The sequence below is a fragment of the Neltuma alba genome, unplaced genomic scaffold (assembly GCF_004799145.2).
Source record: "Neltuma alba isolate B1F8T4 unplaced genomic scaffold, ASM479914v2 tig00011850_pilon, whole genome shotgun sequence".
Lineage (NCBI taxonomy): Eukaryota > Viridiplantae > Streptophyta > Magnoliopsida > Fabales > Fabaceae > Neltuma > Neltuma alba.
In genome coordinates this window covers 459,282-479,557 of record NW_021636455.1, presented here as the reverse complement: position 1 = coordinate 479,557, position 20,276 = coordinate 459,282, and the positions used below count along the sequence as shown (strand labels likewise).

The 20,276-nt window shown below is 35.7% G+C and overlaps 2 protein-coding genes and 1 pseudogene across 4 annotated transcripts; 2 read left to right on the top strand and 1 right to left on the bottom strand.

Moving 5' to 3' along the window:
* The first annotated feature begins 3,336 nt into the window (after positions 1-3,336).
* On the top strand, positions 3,337-6,910 carry LOC114718519 (probable magnesium transporter NIPA2). Its single transcript, XM_028903866.1, has 9 exons — positions 3,337-3,562; positions 3,645-3,848; positions 3,960-4,016; positions 5,089-5,179; positions 5,324-5,484; positions 5,610-5,737; positions 5,824-5,961; positions 6,125-6,217; positions 6,296-6,910. The coding sequence occupies exons 2-9, from the start codon at positions 3,722-3,724 to the stop codon at positions 6,467-6,469; spliced, it is 969 nt and encodes a 322-aa protein (XP_028759699.1). The 5' UTR covers positions 3,337-3,562; positions 3,645-3,721; the 3' UTR covers positions 6,470-6,910.
* A 2,581-nt stretch (positions 6,911-9,491) lies between these two features.
* On the top strand, positions 9,492-10,980 carry LOC114718521 (chalcone synthase 1-like; annotated as a pseudogene).
* Positions 10,981-13,138: 2,158 nt separating this feature from the next.
* LOC114718518 (uncharacterized) lies at positions 13,139-17,884 on the bottom strand. Of its 3 annotated transcripts, none has more exons than XM_028903862.1 (12): positions 17,677-17,884; positions 17,488-17,587; positions 17,344-17,407; positions 16,840-16,941; positions 16,660-16,742; positions 15,813-15,911; positions 15,534-15,613; positions 15,279-15,456; positions 14,911-14,966; positions 14,347-14,442; positions 14,041-14,221; positions 13,139-13,374 (listed from the first exon to the last, which is right to left on the bottom strand). In XM_028903862.1, the coding sequence occupies exons 1-12, from the start codon at positions 17,697-17,699 to the stop codon at positions 13,249-13,251; spliced, it is 1,188 nt and encodes a 395-aa protein (XP_028759695.1). In that variant the 5' UTR covers positions 17,700-17,884; the 3' UTR covers positions 13,139-13,248. The 3 variants fall into 3 exon arrangements, with proteins under 3 accessions (XP_028759695.1, XP_028759696.1, XP_028759697.1); XM_028903863.1 differs by having other exon boundaries at positions 15,813-15,902; XM_028903864.1 differs by having other exon boundaries at positions 15,813-15,902; positions 16,678-16,742.
* Positions 17,885-20,276: the final 2,392 nt, after the last annotated feature.

Sequence of the window (20,276 nt, the reverse complement as noted above, 5' to 3'; positions counted from 1 at the left end):
CTAGAAATTTGCCATAGGCCAATCACAACATATTAAAAATGTTCCGTATTTCTTGAGCAGTATGAAATATATCTAAATAATGTTGAATTATTGAGGAAGTACTTAAGATTTGGATATCAAACAGGAATATCCTCTAAAATTGACAATCTAATAGGGATCATAAGTTTATTTATTAATATGATACTGAAAATATGATGGTTACGTGGTCGCATGTATGTGTCGATGAATTCAATTATCCCACGGCAATTCAGGGCCCACGCGACACGGATTATTAAATCTAATATTTGGTTGTCCTACATTATCTTCCCCTTCGGAAATTATTTGCTCTCCACGTAAGCATATGCTCTTTTTTTTTAAAAAAAAATTGTGATCTTTTAATTTTTATCTGAAGCCTGCCGGCCGTATCTCCTTTCTTTTGACGACGTCACGTGATGCCCATGTTCATGTACATTTAACTTTTACTTTGACTAGTATGCTAACTCTGATCCTAAGCCTCATTTATCATTTCCGAACAAGATTTTATAAATAGGATTAGAGGTAGTATATAGTTTGGTAGCATCTAAAAGAGGTTAAATATTACTAACCTGGTTTTAATAATAAGAACTAGTTGACTAATTTGAGGAGATTAAGAAAAGAAGTTGAGTTAGTTATTTGTAATAAATATATATTGTCTTTCTTAAAATATTCTTATTAATTAAGTGTATTGGCTAAAACTACCATTGTTAGAGGGACTACCTTAAAAAAATGCATAAATATGAGAGACAAAGTGGATTGAGGTCTTATATTTAGAACTAAAATAAAAGTCAAATAAAATCTTATACTACCTCCGATCATTAATATAAGACCTTGTTTGACTTTTATTTTGGTCCTAAATATAAGACCTTAATCCACTTTGTCTCTAATATTTATATATATTTTTTAAGCTAATCTTTCTAACAATGGTAGTTCTAACTAATACTTTTGATTAGTAAGGATATTTTAGAAAAGACAATACATATTTATTATAAATAACTAACTTAACTTCTTTCCTTAATTTTTTCAAATCAGTCAACTGGCTCTTAGTACTAAGGAGAGGAGGTAGTAGGTTTTACATTGTGTCAAAGTTAAAACTTTGTACAGGTAGAGGGGCGTTAAAAAGAGACGGAAAGAAAAAGATGTTAAGCTCCTGGTCAAATGTGCAATATTATGTTTGAAGTGGTTAAGCATTGGGCATGAAATAGCAATTAATTGTTTGAAACTTTACTGTATTTTGAGTCGTTTATATTTCTTAAATTATTTACTGATAAAATAATATCAAATCGATGATTAGGCCGTACATCAAATCGCACATTATTGGCAATCATACAAATGGAGTGTCTTATAAAATTCTTCAACCTCATTTATATTAGGGAAAATTGCAAAAAAAGACCTTGGAATTGCAAAAACGCAGATAGGGACCCTTGACAACTTCACTTTGGGTTTTGACAACTTCAGGGCATATTATTCTTGTCAAAACCCAAAGTGAAGTTGTCAAGGGTCCCTATCTGCGTTTTTACAATTCCAAGGTCTTTTTTTGCAATTTCCCCTTTATATTACTTTCGAAATAATTTTTAACATTTATTCTAGTCATAAATATAAGATCCTAATTTATTATCTCTTACATTTATCTATTTTTTCAAAATAGTCATCATAGTAGTTGTATAGGTTAAATGTTCTATGAAATGATAGTTCTAACTACTACACATTTACACCTATATATTATAAATAACTAACTTAATAAATTTATTTAATCTAATCAAATTAGTTAACTAACTCTTATATTAAAAAAATACTACCTCCGGTCCTTAATATAAGACTTTGTTTGACTTTTATTTTGATCCTAATTATAAAACTCTAATCCACTTTGTCTCTTATATTTATATATTTTTTTCAAGGTAGTCCCTCTAATAATAGTAGTTCTAGTCAATAAACTTGATTAACAAGGATATTTTAGGAAAAACAACACCTATTTATTACAAATAACTAACTTAACTTTTTCCCTTAATCTCCTCAAATTAGTCAACTAGTTTTTATAATTAGGATTGGAAGCAATATATTACAAGTCACAACAATTGCCAAGCGTGCATTTAGATGCAATATGAAACCAAGCATGCGCCTAATCTAGCCAGAAATAATTAAAGCATGTTTGGACATTACACTTGCGTTTAACTTTTTGAATTTGACTAACAAATTCTTGTGAGAAAGAGAACCTTTAGCAGAAGTTTTTTTTTTTTTTTGGAAAAATAACAATTAAATACCTTCTGAATTTCAAATGACAAAATAACAAATAAGGCATCCAAATAAATAAAACAATAAATAAGGTATTAGGTACTAATCTGGAATTTTGATTTTTGGTCTCAAAACATGTTGCAAAACCTATTGACGAAATAGTAACTCTCACTATGAAAGTTGTAAATCTCACTATGTGTTTTGTAAAATTCAGCGTGGAATTGTATTATTTTTTTACAGAAAAGTTGCCCAACTTCTCAAAACAGGTTGCAAAACCCATTGACCAAGTAGTAAATCTAACTATAAAAGTTGTAAATCCCACTATGTGTTTATAAAATTAGACAAAACTTGCCCAGCCCTTCAAAACAGATTGCAAAACCTATTAATGAAGTAGTAACTCTCACCATGAAAGCTGTAAATCCTACTGTGTGTTTTGTAAAATTCAAAATCAAAATCCCAGATTGGTACCTGATGTCTTCTTTGTCATTTTATTTATTCGGATGCCTTATTTGTCATTTTGAAATTCAGAAAATATTTTATTGTCATTTTTCTTTTTTTGGTTGCTTGAAAGTTGAAATGTAGCCTACCGATTTTATATGGCATCCCATATAATTAAAAAGGTGTTTTGATATAAGTGGTGAACAATTTCTTTTTACATATACTTTTGTAAAATTATTTCTAAAAAACTAATACAAGCACATGAACAGACCAAATTTAACTTCAGATAAAAAGAAATGGATGATATGGTTGGGGGTTCAAGGCATGAAGAGGAAACAAGCTCTCGATAACGGCGGTGGAGATATGGTGAAAAGGGGGGGAAAACGGAATCAATGTTCCTCAATAGTTTCCTTGGATCATAATCATTATCCGAGAGTGAGATTCGAAGCCAACGGTCTGGATTATGCATAGTCCCCGTGTGAATCCATTAATATTGGGTGGCATAATGGGATCCGTCGATTAAGAAAACGGCTAAGATCACAAGCGAGTAAGAATATATATCAGGGAAAAAAAGCAGCAAATCTGGATCCGCGGAAAACTTGTTAAATTGTGGCTGTATTTTCCCATTTGTTCGTGGGATGCATATGTAACGGACTTACCGTTGCGTCTTGCTCCCACCTCTACGTTTCTCCTCGTGCCCCTCTTCCACCACCCGCCCTGCCCTTCTTTCTCCGACTGGCCTTCGTTCTTCCTCCGCCTCCTCGCAACAGCTACCTGAAGAACCCTGCTCCTGTGGTTTTCGATTCACAAATGCGTTTTTCTCTTCTTTTCGGCTTACTGTTTATCGCTTGATATCTGTTTGCAGGGTGCCAAGAAGGTATGCTCTGTTTGTCAATCCTACCTTGTTTTGTTTTTGCCCTTTTGGATTCTTACTTTTCATTTACGTGCCATATTTGAAGAACTTCTGCTCATCTTGGCGCTGCCTGCAATCTTCGGCGAAGAATCTTTGGGTGCTGTTGTTCTTTTTTCGTGATATATGGGGATATCGTCTGACAACGTAAAAGGCCTTGTTCTCGCTGTGTCTTCGAGCGTTTTCATTGGGTCTAGCTTCATTATCAAAAAGAAGGGTCTCCAAAGGGCTGGGAATACGGGGAACAGAGCAGGTTCACCTTTTTATTTATATATCTATTTTTTTTTTCATTTTCTTGCTATCTTTATTAAACACAAAAATTTGCCCTCATTTTCCATTATTTCGTGCTCTTTAATATAATCAGCCTCTGGAGGCCATGCATACCTGTATGAACCATGGTGGTGGATGGGAATGATCACAAGTAAGTGAGTTTTAATCGTCACTGGTTTTTACAGTATTTTATTACGTCATGTGGCATTGCACAATATAAGGGTGTTTTCTGTATTTTCCAGTTAACAAGTTCTATTATAAACAGATTTCACGCTTTTCTTCTAATATTAAAAGGTTCAAGTGTTACCGTAGCTCTCGTGTTTCCAATTAAGTAAATTGTTTCCTTGCGTGGCCGAAAGACAAGGATGTAAAATTTCCCTATATTAAGTTCAAATGAGTGCCCGCAATCATATTCACTTGTGGCCTCTGAGGGGTTGGACTAGAGTTATAGAAACAGTTCAGTCCTTGAAACTTTTACTTCTCTGACTGAAGCCGCGCGCGGGAAGATGGCTATTTCTATCATTTTATTACACATATATAGTGAATTCCTCCTACTTCTTTATGTAGCATAAGTTATTTCTGGTAAGGTTCTGTTCTTGAAATTTTTATATTGTTGCTCAAATAAAATCAGAATAGTCGATTGTTTTTTTTTTTAATGTAGACTTTAGATGTTGTTTACTTTTCCACTTTAGATGTTGTTTACTTTTCCAAGATGAGAGGAAATTGAGAGATGCAGTGTGAAAGAGGAAGTATTATATTGCATTGCCTTTACTTTGTCCCCCCACCCTACAAGACTATGCATGAAGAAGACTACTGATATACACAAAATCAAACTTCACTACATGTTGATGCCAAATGGATCCTAGAGATTTTCAAGAGATTAGCTCAATTAATCCGGAGCGGATTTCTTATTTTTTCTATAGATAGAGGATAGCTATGAATTATAAACTTCTAATCGGTTCCAACATGTTTGCATGAAGTACTGTGCGATACCATAGACTTATGTTTCTGGTCAAAGGCCAGGTGAAAAGGTGGAGAAGTGGTTATTACGTGTTTGAGTTTTATTGTCAATGGAAAAGATTCCAACACCTTTCGAAGTGCTAACTGCTATCAGAATTCTGTAGCCGTAAACATGTCCTTTGCTTCTGAACAACTGATGCACATAATATTGGAAGGACTAATCCTATGGATGATGCTAAATTCTGTGGTTATGTTGTTTCTAGTGATATTTGGGGAAATCGCCAACTTTGCGGCTTATGCATTTGCTCCTGCTATACTTGTAACTCCTTTAGGAGCTTTAAGCATCATTTTCAGGTAACCAACGGCATTCCTCACAGTAAACTGTTAAGAACCCTTTCTTTTTTTTTCTTTCGCTTTGACCCATTGTAGATGTGCATTTTCAATCCTTACCTTCAATTGGATGCGCCCATCATGAAAGAAAACATTCACAATGCGCAGTGCAGTGCTAGCTCATTTTATCCTCCGTGAGAAATTGCACGTGTTTGGTCAGCTTGGATGTGCTCTGTGTATGGTGGGCTCTACAACTATTGTTTTGCATGCACCGCATGAGAGAAACATTCATTCTGTTAAGGAAGTGTGGGAACTCGCCACAGAACCAGGTATATTTTGTGCCTTATTTTTGTTTTAACAACTTCTTTTCACAATTAACAAATTCAGTTAGGTCCGTAGTATACATCTATTTCATGCTAAATCTAGCTAACAGCAAGAAATTGTTCACGAACAGGCTTTCTTGTGTACACTATTGCTGTTGTGATTGCTGTTTGTGTTCTTATTTTCTGGTATGTGCCACGTCATGGGCAGACGCATATGATCATCTATGTCGGAATATGTTCTCTCGTCGGCTCTCTTACGGTACGGATTAATTATATTTTTGAAGCTCACCACGTGTCATGGCTACTGCCGGAAAACCTATCCTCCCCTTGTTTTAATTTGTGCAGGTTATGGGCGTGAAAGCTGTAGGAATAGCGCTGAAGCTTTCATTTGAAGGGATGAATCAATTCAAATACTTTGAGACCTGGTTTTTCACCTTGCTTGTGATAGGATGTTGTCTTTTGCAGATTAATTACTTGAACAAGGTAAGATGCATCATATCTATTAGTTAACAGTTAGTTAATGGATTGTTACTGTCATTATGCTACGTCCACAGTCCACAATTGATCAGGCCAGGTAGACTGGAAACCAGTAATATGCTAGAGTCGTGGTTTGACTTTCAATTTCATTTTGGAATAATTTTTGCAGGCTTTGGACACCTTCAACACAGCTGTCGTATCACCAGTTTACTACGTGATGTTTACAACATTTACTATACTAGCCAGCGTAATCATGTTCAAGGTGCGTGCCTAACGCTCATTACTACACACTATTAGTTAGCATTCTCACTGAGCTAGTTGGTGGTGTTGTTGGATGAAGGAGTGGGACTCACAAAATGCATCTCAGATAGCAACAGAGTTGTGTGGCTTTGTGACAATATTAGGGGGCACCTTCCTTCTTCACAAAACCAAAGACATGGGGTCCAAACCCACGGAACCCAGTACTCCTAATGAAAGTCCTGCCATCTCGTACGAATCTTTCACACGAGCTTAGATAGCCTGAGAGAGTTTTTGAGCCAGTCTTTGTTTCTCATGGACCAGCAGCAGAAGCTAGTGTTATAGAAAGGACATCTGATGAAAGGTTTTATTAAAAAGAATTGAAACCGCAGGGCCAGAGTGGCGGGACAAGAGAGAGAGCACCTTGTTCTCTCTATCTCCCTCTCTCTCTCTAAAAATGAACAGGGAAAGAGACATCTTTCGTGTTCTTGTACAAGACTTCAGCAGCAACTGTCTCACAAATGTCTTTAGGGATGTTGATCACAACATGTCATTTAGCTCTCCTCTAGTCCTCTTTGTGTCTTTTCTCATTATTCTTCGTTTTCTCGAGGGATTTGAACTGAAACTGGCACGTGCGCGAAGGGCTGTTTTTTTTTTTTTAATAATTATTTAAAGAAACAAAGAAGCCGATGCAGCGCAGCAAAGGGCTTCATTTTCATGCATAATCATTAATAAGAAAAAAGAAACAAAGTAGAAGGCATAATAAAACTATCATATAGAGAATTCACATCATCTCGTCGCATAGGGACTAGACTAAGCTGTTTGTCACTGAACCAATTATGAATCTATTAACTTGTTAACTAGCAAGCAATGAATCTCCAAACTTATAGGAGAAACATATATGTGCCAATAAAAATAAAAAAAGATTAACTACTGATAAGTCTTATCTATTTGCAAACATAAAGTTTAACACTACATTCGGTTCTAATCATAAGATCTTATTTATAAAATGAATCTTAAAAAAATAATCAGTTTCTTTATTTAGGATTTATTTTTAATTTTCCCAATCTTATAACTGCTTATATTTTTTTATTAATTAAGTAATGCGAACTTTTGTGTCTCTCTTCCATTTGTGTAATATTTAAATATTCCGTGATTATTATTTCAATATTTTTAATTACATTACATTTCCTCTTCTATTTTCAACCAGAACCAGATTTACAATTTCAAACTCGTCACCACTTTCATCTTTACCATGGATTAATCAAGATTTGGACATGGATGGAAGTAGGCGATGAAGAAATTTCCAATGACACAGAATTATGTGGAAGAGATGCGATGGTCTGTGTCTCCACTATTCCGTGATTAGGAGCAATGAAGCAATAATGTAAAAAGGTCACAAAGAAATTCTTTTTAATTCTTCAAGATAAATAACATTTTTGAGGGATTTTAGATTAAATATCTCTCTGTATCGGTCCTTCGGGCTAATTTTCTCCTATATTTATTTACCAGTGTTTTTTCAATTGCATTTTAACGCTCACAAACCTCTTTTTCTGTAAGAAATTTCAATAACTAGAAATAAAGGATTACTACAACATAGGAAAAAACGGAATCGAACCTCCGCGGCCAGAGCCACGAACAATCAACCACTCCGACAACGCAGCAAACCACCCAAATTACTTTTATTATATTAAATTAGATGGTTCTGTGGAAATATCGCCCTCCCGATTCCTGCGCGAACCTGCATCAATCCCTCCCATATCTCCCCCCGTTTCCTCGAGAAAGTCACTCTTCAGCACTTCCGCTGCTCCATCTTCTTGCTGCAAGCGTCACTTGAGCTTCTTGTGATTTATTCACCATCACAGAAGGTAAGTGCCATCCATTTGCTGCTCTCGTTGTTGGTCGTATTGAATTGTGGTGGTTTCATTTCTATTATGCTATAAAATTCTATATCCGATAAGCCTGTTGTCTTCGAGGAGGATCCTGGGGTCGGTTCCCGATGGTGCCTCCAAGAAGAAAGAAATGGACCGAGGCTGAGGAAAAAACCCTAATTGATAAGTATGGCGACATGGTTGCTGACGGAACACTCGCCAAGATGAAACCCCGTGAGAAAAAGTTCAAACCCATTGCTTGTTATGTCAATTCGGTTCACCATCTTCGCGATCCCGTTGCCTATCCCTGGCAGTGGACTTGGAAGGATGTGTCCACTAAGGTCCAGAACATGAGGCACCAGTTTTTACTTGTCAAGCAAAAAATTAAGAAGCCTGAGTTTTCGTCAATGGAAAACTCTGGTGGGGATTCCAATGGGAATGAGTTTGATTGGGTTGAGGGTCTTACCCATTGGTCTAATTTTCTCAGGTATAAGGAGGTTTTCGGTGATGTGGCTCTTGGTCATAGTAATAACAATGAGTTAATGACTTTGGCAAATGGGGATCGTGAAAATGGAGGGTTTCTGGGGCACAGCGGGACGATGGATATCATTGAGTTTGGCCAAATAGGTCATTCAGGGGAAGGGGACTTCACGGCTGGGATTGATGGGGTTGAGAATGAGGTAATGAATTTGGGTTTTGATTATGATGCTGAAGAAGGGGTGAAGTGAATATATAACGGAAGTGATCGATTGAGGGAAGATGCAGACAATGGTTATGTGTATGAAGAAGTGGAATTGACTGGGTCCAGCTTAAAGAAGAAGAGAAAGGTGGTGAAGGGGTTGGAAAAAGGCATGGAGGATGCTTGCAAGCCAACTTGGTCAATTGAGAGAAATGGAGGCTCGGTTTGAGCGACAAGAGATAGACAGAGAGCGGGAGAGGCAGAGGAGGGAAAACTTTCGAATTGAGCTTGAGAAGCAATGGGAAAAGAGACTGGAAAAAGAGAAAAGGAGAGGGAGGAGAGGGAAAAAGAAAGGGAGAATTTGAGGAGGCAGAGAATGTCTGAGTGGGAAGCTATAGAGAAGGAGAATGAAGTGATAGAAAGAAAAAGAAGAGAAGCAGAGTTAATATATGAAAGGGACTGGGAGGAAAGAATGAATAACAAAAGGTTAGAATGGAAGAAGAGGATTGATGATATTTTAAATCAGCACCGTGCCGAAATGGGCCAGATGCAAACACGCATACTTCATGAACAACAAAATCTTACTAGCCAATTGCTTGGTATTTTCTCACAGTGGACTGCCCAACCTGCTGGTTTATCTGATCATACTAGTGCTAGCAACCATTATCTTTCACAGATGATGCAAAACTTGCATCATGTAAATGGTGTAGTTCACGGTGACACTAGGGTTGAGGGAGATAATCAGAAGATCAATTCATTGTTGATGGATAATGCATCTCCTTTGTTGCTTGCGGCTACACTTGGCTATCTAGGGTCTTGTGTTATGGTTACGAGAAGTAGCCGAAAGGGCACAGATTTGCCGAATGCATTATCGAGTATATTCTTCCATTAGGTGAGACTGTACACATCTAGTGTATCTTGTAACTTGTAATGGTTTTCTAGTCATTTTTACTTATATTTTTATGTAACTACCTCTGTTCTATATATAAAAGAAGGCATTTAGTTCTCTGTTTTCTTTCTTTTTTTCTTTTTTATCTGTACTGAGCCTGAAATCATGAGCGTAACGTCATTTTGTTCGGTCTTTTAAAATGCTTCTGTTCAAACTCTTTATTACGCAACAACCATAACGCACCTGCAGATCCAAGAACGGATTTTGTAAAATCCGTTGTGTGCAGGAAACCTAAAATCTCCTTCAAACTAGGGCCAAGTTTTGTAACCCCTAACATGTGTGCTTACATTGTGCCCTCAATTAATGCTAGACAAGACATTGTGGTTCTGGAGGTCCCAAGGCTGGGAAAAGAGGCGGCAACCAAGGCCATTAAAGAATGGGGTCAACCCAGATCCAAAATTACTCACTCACTCTTATGCGCCCATGGTGTCAACATGCCCGGAGCTGATTATCAGCTCGCCAAGCTCTTGGGCCTTTGCCCGCCCGTGGAGCGATACATGATGTACCAGCAAGGCTGCTTCACCGGCGGCACGGTGCTCTGGTGGGCCAAGACTTGGCTGAGGATAACCAAGGAGCCCGGGTGCTCTGCCGTCGCGTTTCGTTGGCCCAGTGATAACCATCTTGATGGCCTTGTGGGCCGATCTTTGTTTGGTGATGGAGCGGCAGCGGTCATTGTGGGCTCCGACCCGATTCCACGAGTTGAGAAGCCCATATTTGAGATAGTATAGACGGCCCAAACCATAGTTGCTGACAGTGAAGGGACTATTGATGGGCTTGTTGGGGAATTGGGCTTACTTTCCACCCTCTCTTTGATGCTTGCCCAGAGCATTTGAGATCACCGGTGAACAATGATTGTAGTGGAATTAACTCAAGACATTTTGTAATCTGGTAGCCCTCCTTCAGAAACAAAAAAATGAAAAGAACATTGAGAAGGCCTTAGGGGAAGCATTCAGGCCATTGGGAATTTTGATTACAACTCCTTTGGATCGCGCATGCAGGTGGCCCGGCCATCTTGGACCATTCGGGCCACCCAACATATTCTTACTGAGTACGGGAACATGTCCAGTGCTTGCGTGTTGTTAATCTTAGACGAGATGACATGAGGAAGAAGCCGCTGAAGATGGGCTTAAAACTACGGGTGAGGGGCTTGATTGGGTGTCCTGTTCGGATTTGGGCCTGGGCTCACTATAGAGACATTTGTGCTTCATAGTATAGCTTAGGGGTGTGTATGGACTAGATTGGATATAGTTTGTTATCAACTCAAAGTCTGGTCTAGTAAAGATCTCGGACTGAAAAAGACAGTCTGAGGTCTGGTCCAGTCCAGTACCAACCTGAGGTCGATTGGACTGGACTTTGATCCTCTTGACTGCTTAGACCAGTCCAGGCAGTTCAGAATCTAAATTTATTTTAAAATTTTTTTTTTTCTTCAATAGGATACAAGATTGTAACTTACTATATAAAATTTTGCAAATATTTCAATTTAAAGTTCATCAAATTTGATCATTTCCTTTCAATTTCCCAATATGTCATGTTTTATTAATTAATCCTCATTAATATAGATTTTATATTGTAAAAAATATATATGCATGCTCTTACTTAGGAAGTCAATAGATAAATCTTGATTATTTGAATAGACAAAAAACTTATATAGAAAAATTAAATCAAATTAAGATTATATAAATAATAATTTTAAAAAAAACCGGGCTAGACTGGACTAGATTAACTGGTCTGAGGGGCTAGTCCCTAGTCCAGTCAACCAAATGAGACCAGTCCGGTCTAGTCTAGTCCAGTGTTATTTTGAGCCAATTTTTTCTGGACCATACTGGACTGCGTTTGCTTGGGTTAGACTATCGGGTTTTTGCATAGCCCTGGTACAGCTCTCTAAAATGCGAGATTATTTCCGATAAAAAGATACCCGTACCTAAAAAAAAGTGTTTTTTAACCAAAAAAAAAAAAAAAGCTGTGTTTGCCACGTACAGCAGCATCCTCACAATTCTTCTGTTTCGTTAAATTATATATATTTATTTCAGAAATGCTTCTTCAGAAGCTGAATAATGTTATTTCTTACAGTCTAATTTTCATTACAAATTTGTCAATCAATTCTGTAACCTGCGAGTGAAATATGTAAGGGATGATGTATAACTTGAAATTTTGTACTGCATTACGAATTCTCACTGAAAGATTTTAATTTGTGGAGTACAATTTACCTATTTCTGTAATTTTATTATAAATTTTTTTTAATTGAGATGACAGCGAACTTGTGAAACATTATGAAACAAATTAAAGATGATGTTTAAGAAGAGTCTATCGTTAATAAATAAGTATTTTAATTCAATTGATTGCAATTTTAGTACCAAAGAGATTTTTTTTTAAAGCAAAAACAACATTTTAGGTGGCAATAAAAACCCAATTTAAAATCACGTTTTATATAAGTTGAGATAAAACTCTTTTCATATATTTATTTCATATTTTATATTTTATAAGTCACAATTAAAATACTATTTATAAGTCCAAAATGTTACTCCCAAATGATCATCTTCACAGCCCGATAAATAGAACACAAACATCTCTTTTCACATATTTATTTCATATTTTATATTCTATAAATCACAATTAAAATACTATTCCCTCTGTTCCTTATTATAAGAGACATTTGATGCTTATAGCATGTTCCTAAATATAAGAGACACTTAAAAGTTGTCTCTACTTTTTTGTGTTGATTTCCTATTTTACCCATATTTATTATCTCCAACTCACACTTTCCTTCCCACTTCTCTTTCTTTTAAGAATTTACTATTGTTCTCTCTCATGCTCTCTCTCCTTATTAATGAGGGCATTTTTAGAAAAAAAATTATACTTTTTACACATTAATTGTTCTTAACTAATTTTAACTGTTTTTTTTATCAACGTAATTCGGTTATTCGTCTCTTATAATAAGGAACGGAGGGAGTATTTACAAGTCCAAAATGTTACTCCCGAATGATCATCTTCACAGCCCGATAAATACTCCTCCGGTCCTTAATGTAAAACCCATTTAACTAATTTGATTAGATTAAGAAAGTTAGGTAAGTTAGTTAATTAGAAGAAAAGTGACACATTTTTCCTAAAACACCATACTCATCTTTTTTAATACCTCATTTCCCTCTTCTATTTGATTATGATTGAGGGAGTATCTATAAGGGTAATTTAGAAAAAATTGATAAATATTGTAAATAGATCTTATATTTAGGATCAAAACCAACTCAATAATTGGATCCTATATTAAGGACCGGAGGAGTAGAACACAAGCATCGTAATTATTTATGAATTAATTAAATTCATAAGTTTATATATTATTAATTTGAATGAACTCTTTTCCATGCTTGGCCGTTAATTGATGAATCGTTCAATCATCAGGTGTGCCGGTTCAAATTGTTATGAATATTGGCTAATACACTTACGGAAGTATGCTTGAGCAAAAGGAAAGATTTCAAGAATATGAACGAACGATTGGTGATTCAACAGACCAAAAGCAAATAGACTCTAGAGGCATGTACAATCTGAAAGTATCACAAATATCAATGGGCCGAACTATCTTCGGCATGAAGGTCTGACTGCATCTGTTCTATCAGTATCTTTTCAATGGCATCCACGAAGCTTGGTATATTTTGCCGAATATGAGAATCTGATGAATTGGCTAACTTCTAAAGAGTCAAAAGCCCCACGCCAAAAGAAAACACGAGAAGTAAAAGAGAGAAAAAGTCAGTAATCTTGACCATTTCCAGTCGACAAGATTATGATCAGCAGTCAGAATAGCACTAGAAGGCGTGACAAAGAAGATTCAGAGAAGTCATCTAGAGGAAAGACCACCTATCAAGTATTTGAATGCAATTAACAAGGAGTAGTTAAATAAATCATACCATGCCAAGAGCTTATAACTCACATGGCACCCCACACCTCCCATAGAGGAGATTGTGGTTTTCATACCCCATGTTGCTAGAATAGAGGTGGGTGAGTGTGTGATGGGTGTGTGGGTCCCCTCCTCTATGGGAGAAGGGGGTGTTAAATTGTCTAAATAAAAATAAACAAAAACATTACATGAGACCGGAAACAAAAAAAAAAAAAAACGATGAGCAACACGGACACAATAATTATGGGCAGATTTTGAAGCGTTTCTGGCTATCAGAAGGCATGAAAACGACATAGTGGTATTAGCTACTCTGATTTCAGTAGGTCTAACAGAATAGAAAACAGGAATTCTCTGAGATCAAAACTCAGCACACTAAGAATACCCTTTTACAACCAAAAGCAAGAACAAAAATTTCAAGGAAATCATTAAAAGGAGGGAGAAAGGAAATGATATCGCTGACCTCAACTTTGCAGAGAAAACTTAGAGAAATTTCCTTCAGATTATCTGATCCCGTGAGAGATATAAGCTTCAATGGAGGACCATACAGCGGCCAATTTTGAGATACCTTTATGAATGCATCAATTCCTCCAGCGACATGAGCCACTATAATTTCATCTCTATCCAAGTATTCAAGCGAATATCTGTAGTCGAACATAAAATGAAGTACGTTTCAAATCATAAGGTCATTGTATACTAAAAATCGATCAAAAGAATTAAGAGCCAAATTTTAAGTACACTAAAACTAGGCTTGCATCAAAGGTCTCACCTTAATTTGTTAGCATCCTTTACTGCAAGACGCCTAAGTGAGCTAAGTATAACTCTATCTTGCACTTTTCTTATAAGCCACTGCAATGAAGAATTGCTGCACAGTAAATACAGCACAGTGAAAATAATCAGATCTAACTTTCGCAAAATCTGACACAATAGAAAGCATTTTTTGTCCTTCACTCCAATTCTTTTTTCTTTTTCTTTTTGTGTGAGTTTGTGTTTGTAGTTGTTTCACTGAAGGAAAGTATTTGTTTATACTTTATAAAGCATAAAGTTGAGACTTGTGTTAGGGTAGTCAACTTTCTTTGAGGTCATGATTTTTTTTTTTTTAAAAAGAATAACCAGTACGACTCTTATGCATAATGAGATCTGATTTGGTTAAGAAATTGAAAACAAACGTTATCAGCTGATACATATATTTAAATACAGCATTGAATTGACTTGATTATAATCTTATTATCTTATAGGGAACTGAGAGAATGATAGCCAAGAATCCATAGATGTAAGTTAGGGCAGCAAGGAATGGAGCAGAAGCGAGGCTGAGAAAAAGAACAGAGCAAACCTGAGAGATTTTGCAGTATCAACAATGTCGGTCACATATATATCATTCGGAAAAACCTATATAACAAGGATTATAAATTAAAATTGAAAATAAATGGAGACCAAAAATTTAAGGCAAGACTCTAAGGAATGAGTATAATCATATAATGTCACAAAAATAAAAAGTATAACCATATCACACATCCAGCAAACATAAATTCAACATGCTTTGTCGCTCAGCAAGCCCAAAAGGCTTTGCATGAGAGCATGTCAAAGATATGGATAAAATCAATCCCAAGCTTTTACAAACAACTCAAGTTTTTGGGGCGACAATCCTTGACAAATGTTTAACACAGCCACTTACAAAAGCAACCACATATGTTTTGATACCTGAACATTCTTTAACTTCATAGTTCCTTCTAAAACTTCGATTAATAACTCATGGTTCACTTCAGTTGCATCAATGTTTGGCATGTGGGTTTGTAATGACAACCTGATGCAATTCTCATCAAATGCAAGCACTTTTAAGCCCATCAGTGCATCCTCAATCTGATCCACCATATCAAACCTAAACAAAGGAACAAGGATAAGCATGTCAAGATGTATACAAGTATCTAAAGTGTACGAGGAGGCGGACAAAATTACCAATTGACCAGATGCTTAATATCCTGCAGAGACTTGACATTTGACTTCATTTCATCAATCTTATTATCAAGTTCTAATAGCTGCCAAGAGGAAGCAAAAATTTATTCTTTAGAAAGAATTAAAAAAAAAGGAAAGTCATAAATGCTAATTAACTACAGAGAATCACTAGAATAATAAGAACCAGAACAACAGATCACCGATTGTTTAGTCAATATATCTTACAATCTCATACAATCCTCAAGAAGCAAACAGAAAAGTAGTATGATTAGTTAAAAAGACCTCTAAATTATCGTCTTCATGTGCAGTGGTCAAACTTGACTGGTTATCGTCTAGCATATGAGCATCAACACCTTCACTTGCCCTTGCAGTCTTTAGATCCTCGTAATATAATGAACCAAAGCCAAAATATGATTACTACAATGAAAATCTCATATGCCTCACAGGCAAGATTTCAACCAAGACTGGAAAAATTGACATGTTTATTGTACAAAATCACCAATTGCTATAACAACGCAATGACTTAATCAATCAAGCACAACTTGAAGTAGGTTCACAAAGTTCATCTAAATCATTGAAAACAGAAAATGGAAATATAAAACTATATGATCAGCACCAAATCCAAAGTAAGAACAAAAGAAGCCAGAAGGATTGGTATTATGACCATACAGTCAACCGCTGTCATTCTATAGGTAATTTGGATCGTTGGTGTAAATATAAATGTTTGGTATTCTATCTAAATTCTGACGTCGCTTAAATAATTATTCACTTGTAAAGAGGCATATTTATAAATCAGCAAAGCTATTACTTCTGATTGTTTATACTGTTTGGCATCTGTTTTTAGACGCCAACCAGATGTCAACCCCATACATTAAACAAGTCTGATAAATCAATTACACTGTTCATGGCTTATGAATAGTGTAGCTTGTCAAAAATATGTATTTTATATTTTATCCAGAAGATGCTGCAAGTGTATTCCTTTCAAACATCAAACAGAAAATTTGATTCCTGAAAGCATATCATTGAGAGGATTTCATTTCAATGAAGGATAAAAAAATGCCGCACTAGGTTTCAATTTAAGTTTACAGCTTCTTAGTTGACCAACAAGAGTAAAATATAGTGAATTCACCTTCAATCGACAACTAACCTTTAATGTGGCATAATCTAAAGAGCATTTCAGTTCTTCAAGTTTAGCCTCCAACATGTGTGAATCTGGAAAATCAAGAAAAGTAAATGAATGACAAAAAGAGAGGGGGGGAAGGAGGTTCCATCTCCTGATAGACATGCAAGACACAGTCAAAGGCATCACCTTCTTTCTGCATTTTGGTAAGCCGCTCAATCTCTTTAGCTATATTGGAGCTTTCAACTTCCACCTTGTTATGTTCCTCCTTCAAATGCTCTAAGTAAGCATCTGTGTGAAAACCGACCAACTTATAAAATCTCACCATGAATTTTGTAACTCTCTGCTTCACCTTAATTCCCCCTCTAAGGTTCCACGCGTAAGCGTCAGGGTGAGAATGGAACGACGGAAGTAAAATATCCAGACTCAGATGGCACAAGAAAACACAGCAGTGCTTTCGAAGTCCATACAGCTGAACTCGATTACCAAATTACTAATTCTAGCGGACTCTAATCTATTGAACCGCCTCAGGAAAAAAGCTACAGAAACAAGAACAAGAAAGGCGAAAACCCACTCCTTCAATGAAGGAAACCCGATGGGAAGGCTGCTGAAAGTCATATACTATACCCGCTATACAATTCTGCAGAGAAACTTGTCTCACCAGAAATTCAGAAGAACTAAAAGAGTACTCACCTATATCACCATCTTCTAAGAAACCCACATCAGAGCACTCGGACACAATCTGCTGTATTCTGCTCTGTAAATAAGAAAAACACAATATAGTATTTAGTGACCGGGGAAGAGACAAAGAAAGCAATGCTAATAATGCAACGATACCTCCAATTCAAGAGCAGAATCCTGCAGTAATTTCTCTGTGTCCAGAGAGTTTAATTCAGGAACGTCTTCGCCGCAACACTCGTGAAGCTCCTTTAATCGACTGAAAGAAAAGTATGAAAAAGAATAGCGAGCAAGTAAGAGGAATTGCAGGAACCAAACAAAAAAAAAAAACAGAAGAGGGAGAACGACCTGCGAAGGGCGGGGAGCTCCATGGGTGGCAATGACGATGGAATGGATTGAGATTGTTCTGCAATTTTTTATGGAAAATGCAAATAATTTAACTCAGTGGACTCTCGGCTGTAGCGAAATGTCTCTGCGATGTCGAACTGCTAGGGATCACTAGAGGGAAATTTGAAACCGAGGTGACGCACGCTCTAGTTTGCTCTGAGAGCTCGACCAGCGGGTGCCCTTGCTAGTTGCCAGTGAAAATTGGCGCTTTTCTTCTTTTCTTCCCTTGAAAATTCAAACGAGCCTTGATTTTTTTTTTTTTTTTTTAAGCTACGATGGGAGGAGGGTGGACCTTGATGCCAAAGCGCAAAATGACAAAATGAATTGGATTTGGATCCTTCGATTGGGGTTAGTTGCAGGAAACTTATTTTTTGGGCATAATCCCGTCAGTGAAATAGGATTATAGAGTCCATCTATTTCTAATCTCCAGTGAAAATCGAAAAATTGGATCCATTTATAATTCTCCGTTTTTATTTGAACCCAATTGAAAGAATTCAGATTCACGGGTTATTTTAAGACAAAAATAATGTTGAACTTGAACATTGGCTAATGGTTATCCATTTTAAACAGGACCCATTAATGTGATAAGTTATAATTACCATAAAATAAATATTTTTAAAGAAAAAGTCAATACAAACAAACAAAACATACAATGTAACCAAAACAACGACGCAACCATTAAATTCTACTATTATATATTAAAAAAATTATATAAAGATCGATATGAGTATTTATTTTTAAAAAATAGACAAAAATTATGTTGATAACCAACAAAGCGATATTATTTTTTAATTTTATCATAAATAAAATTAGATGGATCATTATACAAACCATGAAATTATTATTATAAAATCTCAATGCAAATCATTATAGAATGAGTTAAATCTACAAAACATCCACTTATTTTATTTTAAGTTATTTTTGGCATTCATGTTGGGATTAAATCAAATTTTGATAACTCTCAATTTTATGAATTGCTTCTTTTTTTTTGTAAAATTATGATAACACTCTCTATAATTGATCGAGAGGTTTTCTTTAACTCTAAATATAAAGTCTCAATTCATTTTATTTTTGAATTTGTAATTTTTCTTTAAGCTGTCCTTATTAATGTTGCATATTAGATAATGTCTCGTTAATTGGATAATTTCCAATGCAAGATAATTAAATGAAGAATTTGAAGAAAATTAAATTACAATTTTTAGAAATAAGTAACAATTTAACTGATTGCTTTAATATGTATAGATTGACTACATAACTCGCACATTTAATAGCAAAGGAGGTCCTTTTCAGTTATATTAAAAATTTACTTGAAAACATATAGTTGCACTACATCCTGTTCTTAATATAAAATTTTGTTTGACTTTTATTTTTGTCCTAATTATAACATCTCAATCCACATTGTTTTTTATATTTATGCATTTTATTTTAAGATAGTCCCTCTAATAATGGTAGTTCTAGTCAATAAATTTGATTAGTAAAGATATTTTAAGAAAAACAATACCTATTTATTACAAATAACTAATTTAGTTGTTTTTAATCTCTTCAAATTAGTTAATTAACTTTTATAATTAGAACCGGAGGTAGTATGTAGGAAGAAATATGGAGTCAGCTCCTTCCACTGAATATCACCTAAAATCTGAAATAGATTTTTTTTTTTCTCTTGTGGTTTGTAAACCCGCCTCTAAGTAAACATGTATCGAGATTAGCTAATCTTCAATGGTCGCACAGAACGAAGGGTCTGGTTCGTTTGTGCAGAAGTCTAGCTGTGTGTTGGAAGTATGGTGTTTCCTTTCCTCTCCCAACACAGTAGTAAACTCAATTCTAGTGTCAATAGCCTGTCCTGAGCATCTTCTCTTTATCGCAACACAGGGCAACATTTTTTGCCACACCTTTCTCAATGACAGCAAAAATGATCAGCCCACGTGTTGGGAGTCACTTTTGCATAAAAAGTCCCCTTTAGTAATTACTGAGTTTTTAATATGTTTTTTATTAAGAAAAGAGTGTTTTATTATCAGACAATTATCAAGGTTTATATTAGCAGGGTTACTATTTTGTACATGGCTGAGTTTTCATTTGAGTATCACGTGATAACTATCATAGTTTCTCCTCCTTCCTAAGCCTATTTGGTGACGCATCTATGGTTTCTTTCGACGGCCTCTCAGTGTAATACAATTGGTTTCTCAATTTTATTTTAACTTAATCAAATATAAAATAAAATCCAATTTCTCCTAATTTTTCCCCATGATGAGCGCTTCATTGTCACCATTTCCGGTAACCTGACAGGTCCAAGTCTCTATAATTGTTTGTTTGCTGAGCGCTGCTGCTCCAGCCCTGCGTAGCCGCTACTTGGAACTCCAATATGCTTTCCCCCTTAAACTTTAATTTGGCGGGGCTTAAAGCCGAAGTCAACGTTTCACACCGTCCCATGCAATGGGGGCAGGTACGTTGCCCTTTTATATATATATCAATAAATTAAAAAAAAAAACATCTTCACTTATAATTTACATTATAAAATAAATTTTATACCATCTCTAATTCTAATTATAAGAATTAGTTGACTA

Coding starts and splice junctions, on each gene's coding strand:
- LOC114718519 (XM_028903866.1), top strand. CDS start 3,722: ATGGGGATATCGTCTGACAACGTAAAAGGCCTTGTTCTCGCTGTGTCT. Junction 4,017..5,088: donor GTGGATGGGAATGATCACAA/GTAAGTGAGTTT, acceptor TGTTGTTTCTAG/TGATATTTGGGGAAATCGCC. Junction 6,218..6,295: donor CCAGCGTAATCATGTTCAAG/GTGCGTGCCTAA, acceptor TGTTGGATGAAG/GAGTGGGACTCACAAAATGC.
- LOC114718518 (XM_028903862.1), bottom strand. CDS start 17,699: ATGGAGCTCCCCGCCCTTCGCAG. Junction 15,912..16,659: donor AGGTTAGTTGTCGATTGAAG/GTGAATTCACTA, acceptor TTATATTACGAG/GATCTAAAGACTGCAAGGGC. Junction 13,375..14,040: donor GTTTTCTCTGCAAAGTTGAG/GTCAGCGATATC, acceptor TTGACTCTTTAG/AAGTTAGCCAATTCATCAGA.